Source organism: Calliphora vicina, chromosome 4 (genome assembly GCF_958450345.1).
Source record: "Calliphora vicina chromosome 4, idCalVici1.1, whole genome shotgun sequence".
Lineage (NCBI taxonomy): Eukaryota > Metazoa > Arthropoda > Insecta > Diptera > Calliphoridae > Calliphora > Calliphora vicina.
In genome coordinates, this window is record NC_088783.1 from 51916030 (window position 1) to 51934363 (window position 18334).

Sequence of the window (18334 nt, forward strand, 5' to 3'; positions counted from 1 at the left end):
TTGAAGCGAGCCAGACATGAAACCATAATATGCCATCATGACAAAACTCAACCACATGTTGTAATACCTGTTAAAAACTATGTATAATGAAGTGGTTGGAAAGTTTTGCTTCATCCCCCTTAGTCCCGGTCCACACTGTGAAACATTTACTGCAAAACATTTTTAAATTCTCTTTTGAAATTGCATTCGTGTCCACACAGTGAAGTTTTTGACATTTCTGTACAGAACGAATACGAACGAATAAATGTGAATGACATACTCAATAAAAACTTCATGTACATGAAACATAGTACCGTTTTCCATTCCTCTTTCCCCTTTCATCATCAAACTCAAATGTTTTGTTTTGTCAACAAAGCAAATGTTTCACAGTATGGATGGGGACTTATAATCCAAACATTACCCCGTCCGACTATTTTTAGTTTCCATCGAAGCAGAACTCTCTCTCTCTGAGATACGCTTCACTTTGGAACAGAGTATCCCATATTGTTTTGTTACAAATCCAAAGACAAACTGTAACTACCTTTTCATTAGTAAATCCAACAGATGAATGGAAAATAAAATATAAACTTGTGGCATACAAAAACTAAATGTAGTGCAATGAATAACGCAACGCCAACACTTGTGATCTACTAAATATCAAGTTGCATCACTCTGTAATTGTCAGATGCAGTAAGAGAGTGAGTGTTGTGTGTGTGTGTGTGCAATAACACTTGCCATAGATTTGGCGAAAAAAAATTTAAAGGCATTCCATTTTAGTCAGTTAAAAAAAAAAACAAAAAAAACTGTTGACGCCCTCGCAAGCCTAAGGCGGCTGCTCTTTTAAAGCCATAAAAATAGCATAAAAAAACCATATTGGTCGTGGTAGTAGTTTCCAGTGATGGTGGCAAAGATGATGTTGACGATGACGACCAAACATTTGTGTGTTTTCGGCACACTGTTTAGCCTTTTTCTTTATGTTTGTAAGCAAATCGTAAATCTAATAATTTTTCTTAGCATTTCATAAAATATTTCAGCACAAACACTCCTTAGTTTTTTAGTTTGCTTGTCTTCTGCTAAATATGTTTGAATTTTTCAACTGGACTTTTTCCTTACAACAATGTATGAGAGACTATTTCATAAATATTTCTGTTTAGGTTGAAGAGGATTCCACAATTTATTTTATTTTCATGTAAAATAAATTGCTGTTATGCCAGGTTCAGCAACAAAGTGTTGATTTACCTGACAATTACTGCCAATGAAAAATTGTTACTAATAATTTTTATTTATACAAAATATAACTATGAACTACAATCTAAAGTATGACTTCCTTTGCCAAAACTATGACCAACACATTACTTTCTTTCAGCATAATGACCTGGAGGCATTATAACATAAATCATTTGGCTTTTTGGTATATATTTATCTAAATGCAACATTTTGTTTTATTTTATTAGTAGCAAATTATTTAAAATATTATTTTAATCTTTTATTTTCTTTCTTTTAAGGTGGTCCTCTCGGCCTGTTCATCATATTTCCAGAGCCTATTTCTGGACCACCCCGAAAAACATCCAATTGTGATACTAAAGGACGTCCGTTTTGCCGAACTGCAAACATTAGTTGAATTCATGTATAAAGGCGAAGTAAACGTGCAATATTGTCAGTTATCGGCATTGCTGAAAACGGCCGAGTCTTTAAAGGTGAGTTATTTTTATAGCCATCCACCGAATTTCTTTAAATATTTTAATCAATATTTTAATTTATGAAATTTCCTTCTTGCAGGTTAAGGGTTTAGCAGAAATGACAAATCAGAATACAACTCTAAGAGAACCAGAACGTGAACCCGAACGTCTACGACCTCATTCACAGCCCTGTAAACGTAGTAACTCTTGTGACAGTCCAGTCGATGCAACACTCTCCGGACCCTCAACATCGGCCGCAACATCAGCAGCAGCAGTAGCCTCACTATCATCCACGCAGCATGCAGCAGCATTAGCAGCCTCAGCACTAACAACAGCAACAATAGCATCAAATGCCGCCTCTTCAACATCTGCCACAACAAATGCTACAACATGCACAATTGCCCCCTCAGCCACCTCTTTAGTAGCGGCTGCATTCAGCAGCAGCATCCTCAGCAGTCATCAAGCCAGCTCAGTGAGTTCAAAACGTGAACATCCAAGTGAACGCTGCAGTCCCTCACCACCAAAACGTTTGCAGCATGCAAAACATGAGCAAGACTCTCCACTACTACCCTTAGATCTCTATCAAAGACGTTTAGAACAGCATCAGCAACAGGAAGACACCAAGGAAAATGCAATTGTAAATAATAATAATACAAATGAGAAACATAGAAGTACAACGCCCCATACAGCAACAAGCGGGACCACACAAAAGCATAGTAGCAGTAGTGAGGGTGGTGGTGGCGGCGGTAGCGGTAGCGGCGTCAGTGGAGAAGGGATCAAGAAACGCGATGATATAGAAAGAGATTCAATTAGAAGTTTTAATTCACCCGACAGATTAGCCAGGCATGATGTAAATAGACCCACTGACGATACAATGGGCGGCGTTGAAGGTATGTCGTCGTCAGGTGGTGTGGAGAAAATCGAAGATGTTGAAGATGTCGAATATGGAGACGAAGAAATGGAATTGGATGATGACGGTGATAACAATTCGGAGGATGTGTGTTTAAATATGAAAATTCGCAGCAGTAGTTTAGCGGCCGCTTTAGTTAGTCCACAATTGTCAGCGCATAGGGCGGGTTTAGAGAGTTCTGGTCATGGTGGCGTTGGTGTCGGCGAAGGTGGTGTAGATTCAGCTCGCTCTACCCCTTTAACCACAACGATACCCTTGACTTTTGATTCACACTCACAACGTCCAGCTTCACGTAGTTCAAGAGAAGGTTCAGGTCTGGATCGTCCCAGCAGTAGGGGTGGTCTAAGCGGTTTACCCTCTACCTCAGCTAGTGCTATGGCTGGTGGTTTAAGTCCTGTCTCATCAACGGCGGCAGCTTTGGGTCTGCACAGTGATACCGTGCCGGGACCTTCGGGTTTGGGACCAGTGCAGTCGGTGCCTTTGGTAAGTTTTAGTTATTCCAAAACAAATAATTTCCATTTATCTACATTTATTAGTCTCTTTTGTTGTTCCTTTCACAGTCTCTCAAAAAAGAAATCGATTGCAGTGAAGACGATAACAGCAATAGCCGCCATCATCTGCAGCCTCGTTCGGCTTCGGCCAGCGGTGTTTTGGGCGGTGAACTCGATTATCGCACTCCTCATGAATCGGTAAGTTATGCTTTACCTTTTTTTTGTACTTATTTCTTCTTATAACACACTACTATTTTTGCTAAACAATATTTTTCTGTTTTAAAACTACTATCTCTACAAGTTTTTTTCTAATTATTATTTGAAAATATTCTTGATATTTACGTTTTTTTTTCTTTGATATTTAAAAATCAAAATATTTTTGCTCTTCGTCGTGTTCTTTGTCTATGAATTTGTTTTTAACTTTTTTTAAAAATATTACAATTATTATAATTACAATTACCATACATACAGTTTTATATTTTAGTTTTGTGAAAAACACTTTTTTTTAATAATACAAATACAATTTGAAATGGATTTGATTACATTAAATTAGCAAAATCAATCAGTTTTTCTAATCCGACAAAAAACTAAAAAAAAAACGAAAACGAAATTTCCCAATATTTTTCATTGTGCACAAAAATAAAACCTAATTCGTTGGATTATTAATTACCAGCTTTGTTTTATGGCTTTGTGTTTAAAAGAGCGTTTATATTATTGTTAATTTAATAAAATAGGGAATTAAGTTAAATGAAGATGAAGTTTGATTAATTTTCATAAAACATTAGTGTTTAGTACAACTGTAGTTAATACAAAATGGGCTTAATACTGTTAAACAGGCTTGCTTATCAACAAGATCAGTCTTTAAAACCCAGCACCCATTCATTTATTTACTTCTCTTGTGATCCAAATCACATGAAGACCTGATAGGTCTTTAGTACCCACGATAAATTGTATGATGAAGTTATAGCTACATACGATCGTCGATATTGGGCGTCCATGTATATAAAATTATGGCTGTACCATATCAGACCCATCAGTTCAATTTAAGTACAAGATCTCACTTGTTCATGGTGGAGAATTGTCCAAACCGAAACCGTATTTTTTTTATTTGTTTCAGTAAAGATATTTGGTAAATAAATGATAAAAAACATGCCCGTAATTCTTAAAATTCCTGGAACTAAACAGTAGTCAAATTCCCTGCTCTCTTGTGCTGGATAATTCTTCATGTTTTGGCATTTGTTTTTTTGTATTGCTGCAAAGATCTTTGCAAATCGATGATATTTTCGAATAAATACTTTGGAAACAACTTTTATTAAATGCCTGAAACTAAATACCAATCTCGTATGCAGTGATCCATGATTTGTCCTCCATCAAAAAGATAAATGTTTTTGAAGCACCGCGATCAATTTTGTTTTTAACATTTTGTTGGACTACTCGACTCTATACAGTAGTTAACGCGAATAAATCATTTTGGCCGCCAAATAATCATGGCACTAATGCCTTAATTTTTCTCAATTTTACCATGAGTCTCAAAACGATAATGCAACACCACATTCCATACGACCTCCTCGGAAGTCAGCCTGAATTCATTCAACAATGTGGGATTTATTCAAATATTTATCTTTTCTTTTAAAACATTTATACAATACTAATTTATTCAAAGTATTGGCCATGGTTTGCTATGACCTTTTCCCATCTTTTTGACAACATATAGATTCCGAAACAAAAGAACAGCTCATCTTTTGAGGCCAAGAACGAATCAAGTCAATTTTGGTTACTCTGATCTGAAGTGAAGCGTATCCCAGAGAGAGCGTTTTACATCGATCAAAACAAATAGTAGCCGGACGCGACAAGATCTGGACTATAAGGCGGTTGAAGCAAAACTTCCCAACCTCCTCTTTCTAAATAGATTTTAACAGGTATTGCAACATGTGGCCGAGCGTTGTCATGATGGAATATTATGGTTTCATGTCTGGCCGCATATTATGGGCAATTTTCGACCAATACTCGCTTCAAGTGAATCAGTTGCGTTCGGTGCAGGTTGCATGTAATGGTCGAGGCAAATTTCAATAGCTCAGATAGGACCCTTTTACTCTCACCAAATTCAGAGCATTACCATTCCGGAATGGATATTTGGCTTTGGTGTCAATTCGGCTGGTTGGCCGGGCTTCATGTACGATCTCTTACGCTTCGGGTTCTTGTAATGGATCAATTATTCATCGCAAGTAATGATTCGGTGCAAAAATTATTTTCTTTCGTAGCCTATCCCGGCTTTAATTCGTATAGTACCCAATTTCCCAGATTTTGGATGAATCCTGCTGGTTGCAATCGTTTTGAAATTGCTGCTTGAGTAGCTCCCAATGATTTTGCAAGCTCTTTTTGAGTTTTGACAACAATCTTCATGGAGTAATGCCTCCAATTCTTGGTCACCAAATTTTGTTGGCTGCCCTGGGCGATATTTGCCTTCCGTGTCAAAATCAGCACTTCGATTGAACACATTCACCATAAGTTTTGGTAAGCAAGCGGAGTGCTTCAGCGACACTTTTTTCAAATTAAAGAATTAAAGCAAAACTTCCTGCATATGACCCTTTGTTTCTCAAAATTCGAAATTTTCGAAGTAAACAAAAATGTTCAATAACTAAGTTTGAATTAATGTCAGATATGTACCCCTCAAAATTACACATAAGTTATTAAAAACAAAAGCCTCGTTCAAAAGATACGCCATATATTGTAAATCACGCATTTTATAGTCATACACCCAATAAAATCTATTTCCTTCATTCAGTTTTGTTTTTGCTTTTGAATTGAAAAAATTTACTTAATCCTTTTTGTAGTAGATTTGAATTGAAGAAAAATTAAATAATTTTTAAAGCTATTTTATTGCCAATAAGCGCCAAAGCATTAAAAATTCAAGCACTTGAACATTTTGTTGGAATTTGACTTGAATGCAAATGTAATTAGGTTTTAAACTTGAAAAATATTTAAAAAAATTTATATTTTGAAATATTAATATTAAAGCAACTGTAAATCAATTGCTTGACTATAATTCAAGGCTTGAATTACACTTGATTTTTACTTGAATTCCAGTAAAAATGCTTATTGGGTAATGAATTTGAATTCAAGAGAATTTTATTCAGGAATTCATTCTTTAAATAATCAAGAACAAAGGATTTAAGCCTATGAATTAATTCTTTAACGGAATGATTAAGAAATAAAATTGATTTTGATATCGAAAATATAATTAGGAATTAATTCTTTCGAACCTTTTTGTTCGCTCTAATATAAACGCTCTTTTAAAATCATGCCAGACTTCTCCCCCTAACCTTAGCAATTTCATTAGCACACCCCGCCCCTCCTTCCTATTTTTAAACCTAAATTTGGAAATAAATTCTCATTTATAGTAAAAATCCCAAATAAAAAAAACTCACACACACAAAAAAATTGCCAAATTTCCCAATTTTTTTTTTACAAATTTTCTTTGCACAATATTGTTGTCATACCTACAAGTATAAAACAAATAAATAAATAAAAACAACAACAAAAATAAATTTATTTATTTCACTTTTTTTTAGTTCTTCTTGTTTTAGTTTTATCTAGTAAATGTCGCATGTTTCCGTGTCCTCAATTTTAGTTGTATTTTTTTCTATATATTTCGAACATGTTTGTTTTCTTTTTATTTTAGATTTCCTGCTTTGATATATTTTTTGTTGTTTTCTTTTGAGTTTTGTGATTTTTATCCTCCTTTTTTCACTTTTATTTAAAACTTATAAAACATTTAAATATTCGTTGTAACTATTTGTCTGTCTCTTTCTCACTTAAACATATAAAAAACTTTGCTTTAACTATTACTATTTTTTTTTTTATTACCAAACGAAATTTTTTAGTTTTTCTATTGTTTTTTTTGTGGACTGTATAAACACATACAAAAAAAAATATATTTGTTTTTTATTCAAACATTTATAGACATACGTATGTATGTATATTTTTTCGAACTGATTTTTTGCATGTGTCCAATTGAAACTAATTTCTTCTATTTTTTATTTATTTTTTTGTTTTTTTTTTATTTTTAATTCAAATAAAATCGTGTATTGTGTATTAGTTTATTTATTTATTTTTTTCTTGTTGTATCTTTTCAACCATGTTGTTTATACAACCATGAATGTATAGAAATTTGTTAATTTTTATTTTATTTGGCTAAAACTACATAAAACTATATGTACTATAGATATATTGATTTGATCCTGGCAAAAATCAACAAACTAAAAAAAAACACAAAAAATAAATATAAGCAAAGTTCAGAGTAAATGTATAAAAAATAAATAATAAAATAAATATTTATTTATTTTTTAATTTAAATTTGTTTAGGAATTAAAAATTAGTGACATTTTATAGTGTATACCCAGCTTAAGAGATTTTTCAATTTATATTTGTTTATATTTTTAAAATCAAATACATATACATATGTAGTATTTGATAAATATAATTGAAATGAAAAATTTGTTTAGTTTTGCAGCCTGTCGCAATCTATGTAATTTTACCAAGAGTTGTCAATGTTTTTGTATCCTTAAAATTCAGTTTCTCTCTCTCCCCTATTTTAAACATACATACATATTTATAAAACATTACAAGTTAGAGTGCTTACATACCTACATGTTTGTCATACTCAAGTATGAGTATGAAGTGCAATTTATTTACAATTCCTAAAAGTATGCTATGAATTAAACAACCAATTTGAATAGTTAAATTTATACAGTTGCCAAGTATGTGTAAATTGTTTGTATGTATGTGAAGTTTTCAATTCTTTCGTTGCTGGCATATTTGATATGAATTTTTAGCTTTTTGTTGCTTTTTATGTTTCTTAAATAGCAGGGGTAATTGTAAAAAAAGAACAAAATGTATATAAATAATATTTTCTTAAAAATACAATACAAAAGTGAAAACTATGGGGTTGAAAATGAAAGGAATTGAAAGTTGTATAATTAATGCTTAAATATAGCAAATTAGAAAATGATACAATACCTAAAAGAAACCAGCTATTTTCTAATTTAAAATAACTTACAAATTTAAGTACTTTTTGGGGGGATAATAATAGTATGTTTAAAGTAGTCAGCTTTTGAATGAAAAAACATTGGACCGTAATCATATAAAGTTAAAAATAGAATGCACTATAGGTATTCTACAGTATGCAAAATAACTAATGACATAATGACTTGAACGGTTTTTTTTACATCGCAAAAATTCCTCTATTTGTACTTTAACTCAAAAAATGATCTGTAATTAAGATTGTGAGTGGATGGACAATGTTCAAGTGGACTATTTGTTTCTGAAAAGAATTCATTAATTTAAGACATGTTATAGAACAAATATTTCTTTACTTGTTTCAAACAAAATACATATTTTAGCTCTTATTTTGAAACATTTGTAAAATACAAATTTATTCAAAGTATTAGCCATTATTAGCCTTTGACCTTTTCCCATCTTTCTGGTACAATATGGATTCCGACCCAAAGGAACTGTTCATCTTTTAAGGCCAATAACGAATGAAGCCAATTTTGGATACTATGTTCTAAAGAGAGCGTTCTGCATCGAATGAAACAAATAGTAGTCGGACGGGGCATGGTCTGAACTATAAAGCGGGCGAGGCAAAACTTCCCAACCACTTCTTACGAAATAGTTTTTAACAGGTAATGCAACATATGGCCGAGCGTTGTCATGATGGAATATTGGGGTTTCATGTCTGGTAGTTTTTCGGCAAATGCTAGCTTCAAACGAATCAGTTGGGTTCGGAACAGGTTCCCTGTGATGGTCTGGCCATATTTCAACAGCTCATAATAGATAGGACCCTTTTGGTCCCACCAAATACAGCCAATTACCTTAGCGCCATCGATATTTGGCATTGGTGTCGATTGGTGTTGGCCGGGCTTCATATACGATCCACTTACGCTTTGGGTTCTCCTAAAGGATCCATTTTTCATCGCAAGTAATGATTCGGTGCAATAATGATTTTCTTTTATAGCGTTCAAACTGAATTTCAGACATACAAAATCGTCTTTCAAGGTTTCTCTTCTTCAATTCGTATGGTTCCCAATTTCCCTGCTTTTGGATGAATCCTGGTGCATGCAAACATTTTGAAATTAAGTAGCTCCCAATGATTTTGCAAGCTCTTGTTGAATTTTGACAACAATCTTCATGGAGTAATGCCTCCAATTCTTGGTCTTCAAACTTTTTTTTGGCTGGCTGTCTTCCGTGTTAAAATAACCACTTCGGAACCGCACAAATCATCTCTCGAACGTTGAAACCGATGAAACACATTCACCATAAGCTTCGGTGAGTATATACTCTTTTCATATTGAAGAAGTAAAGCAAAACTTCCCGTATATGAAGCTTTGGTTGGAACAAAATTCGATACACGGCAGCAAAGCCTTCTTAATCGTTTACATTTGAGAAAAACTTTGATAGAAATCATTCTCCACTGTAGCAACCCCAGTAAACCCGGAATTTTAGAGTTAGCTGTGATTGCAATCCGAAAGTTTGCTCAATATTTGAATTTGGCGCCATTTGTGCAGTATAGATTTATAATCTAATATAAAAACAGTTTGTTGAAATTGCTGCTTGAGTAGCTCCCAATGTTGTTACAATATGTTGTTGAATTTGACACCAATCTTCATGGTGTAATGCCTCCAATTATTGGTCTTCAAAGTTTTTAAGCTGGCCTGGCCGATCTTTGTCTTCCGTGTTAAAATCACCAGTTCGGAACCGCACAAATCATATCTGGCACATTGAAACCGACGAAACACATTTATGATAAGCTTCGGTGAGCAATGTGCTTTTTTCATATTAAAGAAGTAAAGCAAAACTTCCCGCATATAACGCTTTGTTGGCTCAAAATTCGATACATGGCATCAAAGCCTTCTTAATTGTTTAAATTTGAGAAAAAACTTCTACATTGTAGATCAAACCTCCGGGATTACTGGGGTTGCAATATAAAGGGTGTCCGAAAGTTCGCTCAAGATTTGAATTTGGCGCCATTTGTGCAGTATATATTTATCATCAATATATTTGAACAATATTACAAATAGTGAGCAAATTTATCCTTAGCTTTACCTTGATGGCTTTGTTAAAATCAGCACCTCAAAATGTTTACATTTGGTGTTCTGAGAATCCACATGTGATTTGTATCATTGTTTTGTGTGAATTTTGAACTGGAGGCATAATTTGATCACACTTGTTACTGGTGCTGGATATTGCTTGTTGTTTCTGCTTAAATAGAATTGATGTGGACATCATATGATTTCAACAAGACAAACAATTCAATTACTTCATGAGGCATTTCCTGTTCATGTACTCTATCGTTTCGGTGATCGTTTATTTTATTATGGGCTCATTTGCAGTCAAATGTCTCTGCTAACAAGTCCACAGACATCCGCGCATTGAAGGAGAAAATTTAGCGTTGCATCATTGAAATTCTGCCACATTTATGGGGAAATCGTCATGGAAATTTTTTCGTAGATGCCAGTAAAACCATCATTTGTCCGATCTTTCATTTAAATCTTGGATAAATTTTGGGACAACCTTTATAAGCTCTTCAAGACTTCTCTTTATATTCTTAACTTGAGTTGATTGCCAAATGTCAAAGTGTTGGTACTTTTTTGTTAAGTAGTTCAGTCCACTTTTGGGTCGACTACTTTGAAGCAAGTTTTGCATAAAATCAGATTCTTTGCAGATGAATTGTGAGAATAATTAAAGAAAATATATCAGAGTATTAAAAAAACTGAATTTTTTGCGTAAATTTGATTAGTTTGCAATTATTTGCAAATGAATTATATGAATTAGTAAAGAAGATATGTCAGAGTATTAAACACCATGAAGACATATCGAAATTATCGGTTATAAATAAGGAATTTTAAATTGAAACTGAAATTAAATGAATTTATTTGTGATTAAACTCAAAATTAAGATTTGCTTTTATAGAATTTAAAGGTTCACGTTCATAAATGTCCAGCCAATAATTAAATGTGACAACTGTACTTTTGTGATTTATAAAATATATGTATATGTTGTATGTACATATATATAAAATTCATTTAAAAAACACTATTACCCATTCCCGAATATATTGCGTTTTAAGTAGAAAAAAATCTCCCCTGACACGGGCAGAGACTGAAAGAAAGAAAAACAAACGAAGACCAACAAATATACTCCCCTAACAACCTAAAGGTATGCTATAATTTTTGAGGCTTTATTTTTTCGTACAACTAAAGCTTTTTTTATACACACACACATACATACATATAAAAAAAGAAACGTTATTTTTGTATATTTTATATAAAGAGGGTACACGAAAACTAGTAAAAGATTTAATTTTTTATAAAAAAAATTTTAAATAATATCAATTGAATAACTAATTCCTGGTAATTTATAAAGTAATAAGAAACTAAAACCAGAATTTATAAAATTCCTCAATTGTTTAGAGTTTTATTCATTAAAATGCTTATTAGTGATAATACTTCCTAAAAGTATGCCACACTTTGTTTTTAATCGTGTACATCCTTTACATATGCAATAAAAATTTCACCAAAATAAGAAAAAATCACAATTTTCTATATATATACATATAAATATCTTTTATTTCACTTTTTTCCAACGACGATGATGATGTTGCTAAAAAGAAAAGAAGAAACATTTGGAATAAAAACAAAACCTGTCATGAATATGCAGACTTTAAAATAAAATAGATTGAAATAAAAGTGTGTGGGGGAGCAACACAAAAAAAAAAACACAACAGAAACAGTGTAGTGTAGTGTACGATGATCTCTCCATACATGTGTGACTGTAATGATGATGGCGATGATGACGTTCAACGACGTAACGCTTGACGAATTTTGCATGTTTGTTTGGTTCCTTTTAATTTATTTTGGCCAAAAAAGCAAGAATATATTTTATATATAAATAAAAAACACTGAAGAAAATAAAAATTGTTGGCCTGACACATACACATCTAGGGTTTTTTTGTTAGCAAAATGAAAAAATTTTAACTTTTATTTTTTTTTTGATAGGAAAAGAAGAGTCAACATTTTTATATAAAATATAGAAAAAATATATATATGTGGCAGGAATCTAGGGATGCGTGCGAGTGAAAATAATAGCAAAAAGACACAGAAATATAAATTTTTGTTATATGGGTTTTCAAATGTCTTATTTTTATTTTACGAAAATAAGAAAGAGAGGGAGTTTTAAGTGGAGAGCGTGAACAGAAATAGTCGGGTCATGGAAACAGTGGAAATATCAGGGCTTTAGGAAACGAATGAACATTAAATTACTTTATACAAAAAAAGTCGATATGTTGACTAACTAAAAAATTTGCAAAAAAGTCGACTTTTTAAAAATCGAAAAAACCTCATAAAAATAAAATAAATTAAAAAAAATAGCACGACTAGTGAATAAAATTCGAAAAAAAAGATTTTTTTTTTTTTTTTGGAAACATTTTTATTTGTTTTTCTATCAATATAGATTTATAAAATACTTTAAAATAGGATGAAAAAGTCGACTTTTCGAAAATAGAAATAGTAGACTCAAAAATAGCAATAGTAGATTCAAAGATTAAAAACAGTCGAAAAGTCGACTTTTTGAAAAGTCCAAAATTCGACTTTTTAAAAATCAAAACAGTCTAAAAAATCCACTTTTTATTTCAGCTATAGAACCCTATTGTTTGGATGTTCAAAAATGCTTAAGTGTCTAAAAAATATATATTTTTTTTTTAATTTTTGGTTTTCATAAAATTTCAGTGACACAATTTAGTTAGTTTCAATCATATTTTGGTTATATTCCACTTTCAGAAAATGTTTACCATGCTTAAGTGTCTAATAAAATATAATTTGTTGAAGTTTTATTTCATGAAAATATGCCAAAATCTAGTTTGTTTCAATAATAATTTGTCTATTTTGTACTTTTGGCTAGATTTTTTTTTATTAAATTTTTAATCATATTGATCATATTTTGATTATCTCAATCTAAGGTCTGACCCTAATATTGCAAAACAAATCCTTTTCATTCAATCTCTCCCCATTTCTGAGATTTAAGCTATGATACTTTCCTAACCATTGTCAACTCATTCTCTCAAATCATTCAAAATTGTTTATCTCGCCCCACTGTTCCATGAATTTCTAGTATAAAAATTGTTAATTTATATATAAATTTTTTTTATTATATTTTAAGTAAATATACAAAGGACCCTTCTTCATACATATAAAATGCCTAACGAAATAGTAAGCACCCACAACAACAGCAATAGCAAAAAAAAACAAAAAAATATATTAAAAATAATTTCTATTAGTATTTCAAATTTTTTTTTTATTCATTTTCGTTTGCATATGAAATTTTCTACTGCAATATTTGCATATTGTGACATACGCGTTGAGTTTCAAATACAAAAAAAAAACACCTTAAACCAAAACCCAACGATGTACTATCAAAATACACATCATAACCCTTAACATACAAACCTATGAGGGAGTATGATGTGAATGATATGTGAAACATTGCTGGGTCTTACGTAGGAACAGTTTAGGGCCAAGAAATAGCTTTAGCTGTCATAATAAAGGCACAGTAATGGGATACTAGAGTTTGAAATCATATATTTTATATATAGTAAATCTTTTTGCTATTATTGTACACGTTATTGTTTTCAAATATCAAAAAATATATTTCCGTAAATATTTACGTAGCAGGAGTATTTTTTTTTAATATATTTTCTCATATATAGTTTTGTTTTTAGCTTGCTACATTTTTATTTTTTAATTTTGCCTATATTTTTTTTTTGTCGCATTTTGTTTTTTAATATTAAAAAGCAAAAAAAGGACATTACTGCCACTCAAAAAACAACAGACGTACTTACAAAATATTGTAAAATAAAATGAAAAATTACTGCTTTGATTTGCTGGCAGCAGCAGCTGTGGAAGTAGAGTGGTTAGTATTAGAGTATGACAGAAAGATTTATATCATAATTGGTACCCAAAAGTTGTGAGTTAGGAGAGATTTTAACAATTATTTATGAAAATCCAAAAATATTTAATAACTTTATTAAAAATCAGTAAGACTATAAAAAATTCATTGTGTATAACAGTTTTTTCTATAGAAAAGTTTAAGTATAACACATTTTTGGAGTTAAGTTTAAATATAACAATTAATTCTATATAGAAATTTGTATATAACAATGTTTTCTATAGAAATATTTGTGTATGTTTTTCTACAAAAAATTTGTCTATAGAAAAACTTATGTATAACAGTTTTTTTGATAGAAAATTACGTGTATAACAGTTTTATTCTATAGAAAAAATTGTGTACAACAGTTTGTTTTATAGAAAATTTTGTGTATAAGACTTTTTTCAGTAGAAAATGTTGTGTATAACAGTTTTTTCTATATAAAATTTTGTGTATAACAGTTTTTTTCTATAGAAAGATTTGAGTATAATAGTATTTGTTTTGAAAAAATTTGGGTATAACAGTTTTTTCTATAAAAAATTTTGTGTATAACAGTTTTTTCTATAGAGAAATTTGTGTATAACAGTTTATTCTATAGAAAAAATTGTGCACAACAGTTTGTTTTATAGAAAATTTTGTGTATAACATTTTTTTCAGTAGAAAATGTTGTGTATAACAGTTTTTTCTATATACAATTTTGTGTATAACAGTTTTTTTCTATAGAAAGATTTGAGTATAACAGTATTTACTTTGAAAAAATTTGGGTATAACAGTTTTTTCTATAACAAATTTTGTGTATAACTGTTTTTTCTATAGAAAAATTTGTGTATAACAGTTTTTTCTATAGAAAATTTTGTGTATAACAGTTTTTTCTATAGACAAATTTGTGTATAACAGTTTATTCTATAGAAAATTTGGTGTATAACTGTTTTTTCTATAGAAAAATTTGTGTATAACAGTTTTTTCTATAGAAAATTTTGTGTATAACAGTTTTTTCTATAGACAAATTTGTGTATAACAGTTTTCCTATAAACAATTTTGTGTATAACAGTTTTTTGTATAGAAAATGTTGTATATAACTGTTTTTTTGTAGAAAATGTTGTGTATAACAGTTTTTTCTACAGAAAAATTTGTGTATAACAGTTTGTTTTTACCAAAAAAATTAGTGTGTTACAGTTTTTTTGTAAAAGAATTTGTGTATAACAGTTTTTTTATAAAAAATTTTGTGTATAACAGTTTTTTCTATAGAGATATTTGTGTATAACAGTTTTTTCTATAGAAAATGTTGTGTATAACAGTTTTTTCTCTAAAAAAATTTTTTTTCTATAAAAATTTTGTTTATAAGAGTTTTTTCTATAAAAAATTTTTTATATAACTGTTTTTCCTATAGAAAGTTATGTGTATAACAGTTTTTTCTATAGAAAAATTAGTATATAACTGTTTCTGCTCTAGAAAAATTTGTGGATTAAAGTTTTGTCTGTAGAAAAAAATTGAGTATAACAGTTTTTCTATAGAAAAGTTTAAGTATAACAGATTTTTATAGTAAAATTTGTGTATAACCGTTTTTTCTATAGAAAAATTTGTGTAAACTAGTTTCTTCTACAGAAAAATTATTTTATAACAGTTTTGGCAATGAAAAAAAAAATATTTTTTTTCATCCCTGATACAGTCCGATTAGATAATTTCTTCGTCCCTCTGTCGGCTAATGTCTTGTTATTAGGAATAATAGTCGAATTTGAAAATGTTTGTGATTTTTTGTATATCGAGATACAATTCCGTAAAAATTTAAAAGGCCCTCATATGTTAAATTTATCGTATTGGAATGTGAATATAATTTTACGAGCAAATTGCGTTATTTTGTCCGAGAATTTAATACCTGCAATATAATTTTCTAGTATACTTTAACAAATATTTGGTATCCTTATTTGAGACTCTTCTCTTCCCATTCTTAAATAACTTAATTATTGTAACTCTGACTAAAAGGTATTTTAAAAATCATTTACCTAAATTATTAACATATACTTCAAAATAAATGCCTGAAAACTTGAAAATTAAAACAGAAATTCACACCAGCATTATTATAATAAACCAGAGTTTTTTATCATTCAGCCAGTAATGATAATAATTATCCTGCTCATTCTCATTCTTTTATGAACACAAATAATAAACTCCTAAATGTTTATTAACAAAAAACCAAATAGTATATTAAAAAAAATGCTCCTTCCTTTAAACACTACAAACTCAAACTTTAAAATATCTTATTTGTAAACTCAGCCATATAAGTACTATGTATAGATGCACATATGTAGCTATTTATACTACAAAAATATAGAAAAACATTATAGGAATATCACTCTTACTCTATTAAATTCTGTTACAAAATATCAAACGATGCGTTTGAATGCATTCAGACCAATTTTTAATGCATGTGAAAAAAACACACACACACATCACTTTTCTACAGTTTTTTCCCCGAAAAAAAAAGAAATAAACAAAACGAAAAAGCTTATTTGTGAATTGAAAATAGGCAGAGAAAAAAAATCTATAAAATGTTGTGTGTGCATTTAGGCGCATTCACTTGCTTTGACGTTTATTTTAATTAGTTCTTAAAAAACAACAGCAAAAAAAGGATAAAAAATAAATAAATATAAATAAAGAATTCCAATGAGACTAACGGTGCGTTACAATTTGAGGCAGCTAAACCTAGAGCTCTATGCAGCCCAGACTTTAAACCGTCCGTCCAGTCATTTGTGTGTGGCTGTCTATCTTTCTGGCTGTGTGTCATGTAGACACAGACACACCAAAAAAAAAAAAACAACAACAAGAACTGTAAATACTTATAACGCATAGAGTGAAGTACGAGTATAGGCAGAAAAAAAAACAAGAAAACATTAAAATAAAAACTCCAACATAAAACGCCTAAAATGCTACTTCAGTTTATATGCAGACAAAAAAAAAAACGAAAAAAATCATGGTAAAATATTTTGTGCGAAAAAAATGTACTTCTTTTTGCATTGACATTGAAAAAAAGATAAAGTGAACTACACACTCACACTTTCGCACTCAAATATTTGTACATACATATATAAAATACATACATACATATTTTAATATTTAAAAATCTCTTGTTGCAGAGACTCCTTTTTCTCTGCGTTTAGGTTGATTGCAACGAATTGTTGTCATACCTCTGAATTTATTTGGCGCATTTAAAACGAAAACAACAAAAAGGCCTGCAGTTTTTTGCCCCGGCCAAACTGCATTCAATGTGCGTTCTTTTTTTCCGAATTGTTGTTGATTCAAAACTTGCAACGTCTATTGTTGTTCGTCTATTGTATGGATGTATGTACGAGTGAGTGTGTGTGTGTGGGTGACAGTGCGCCTTATTATTGTGCGAGTTTGAGTGTACAAATTCATATTTTTGTGTTTTTTGTTGCACGAACAAATTCATATACATATATATTTGTATGTTCATATAAATAAATACTACGTATAGTGTTGTATAATGCAGCTCAAAGATTTCAAAAGTTCTATGTTTATTTGGTGATTGTTGAATTTCATTTTGTTTTTTGCATTTTTTAATTATTGTTTTATTCTGTCTGGCTGTTGGATTTTTGAAAATAAAACACTAAATGCTAAGAGACATCAAGCAACAAAAAAAAAATAGTATAAATCCATATATTTTATTAAAGATATTTTATAGTTATTTAGAAATTTTTAAATTTTTTGCAAAATATTTGAAAACTTGGGGGAATAAAGGATTTATAGGGACAAAATAAATGAGTGTGTTCCACATTTAGAGGAAAAATATGTTGTATATTATCACCGCAATCATTTCAACATAATTATTGGGTGTATGACTTAAAAATGCGGAATTTTTTTAATTTGTTAGCTTTTATTTTGAAACATTTGTACAATCAGCCCAATCATGAGAGTTTAACATTGAATTTGAATAGGAAAAATGGGAAAAGAAAAAAAACTCACTCGGATTTTTTATTCATGATTGGCCGAAATATAAATTTATTCAAATAATTGACCATTGACACGTCATAGCTAATACATTTTTCCATCTTTCTGGCAACAAATGGATTCCGAGCCAAAAGAATTGCTCATCTTTTGAGTCCAAAAATGAATCAAGTCAATTATGGATACTCTGTTCTGAAGTGAAGCATATCCCACAGAGAGTGAGAGTTCTGCATCGATCTTCGCAACCACTTCTTTCTAAATAGTTTTTAACAGATATTGCAAGATGTGGCCGAGCGTTGTCATGATGGAATATTACGAGTACATGCCAGGCC

The 18334-nt window shown here is 30.5% G+C and overlaps 1 protein-coding gene across 6 annotated transcripts in view; it reads left to right on the forward strand.

Moving 5' to 3' along the window:
- Positions 1-18334, forward strand: part of mamo (maternal gene required for meiosis) — a 595590-nt gene that overhangs the window by 520218 nt on the left and 57038 nt on the right. For all 6 annotated transcript variants that reach the window (XM_065509714.1, XM_065509713.1, XM_065509718.1 and 3 more), the window contains 3 exons: positions 1485-1676; positions 1759-3051; positions 3129-3257. In XM_065509714.1, the coding sequence (XP_065365786.1) occupies positions 1485-1676; positions 1759-3051; positions 3129-3257 (1614 nt within the window). The remainder of the gene's footprint in view (positions 1-1484; positions 1677-1758; positions 3052-3128; positions 3258-18334) is intronic.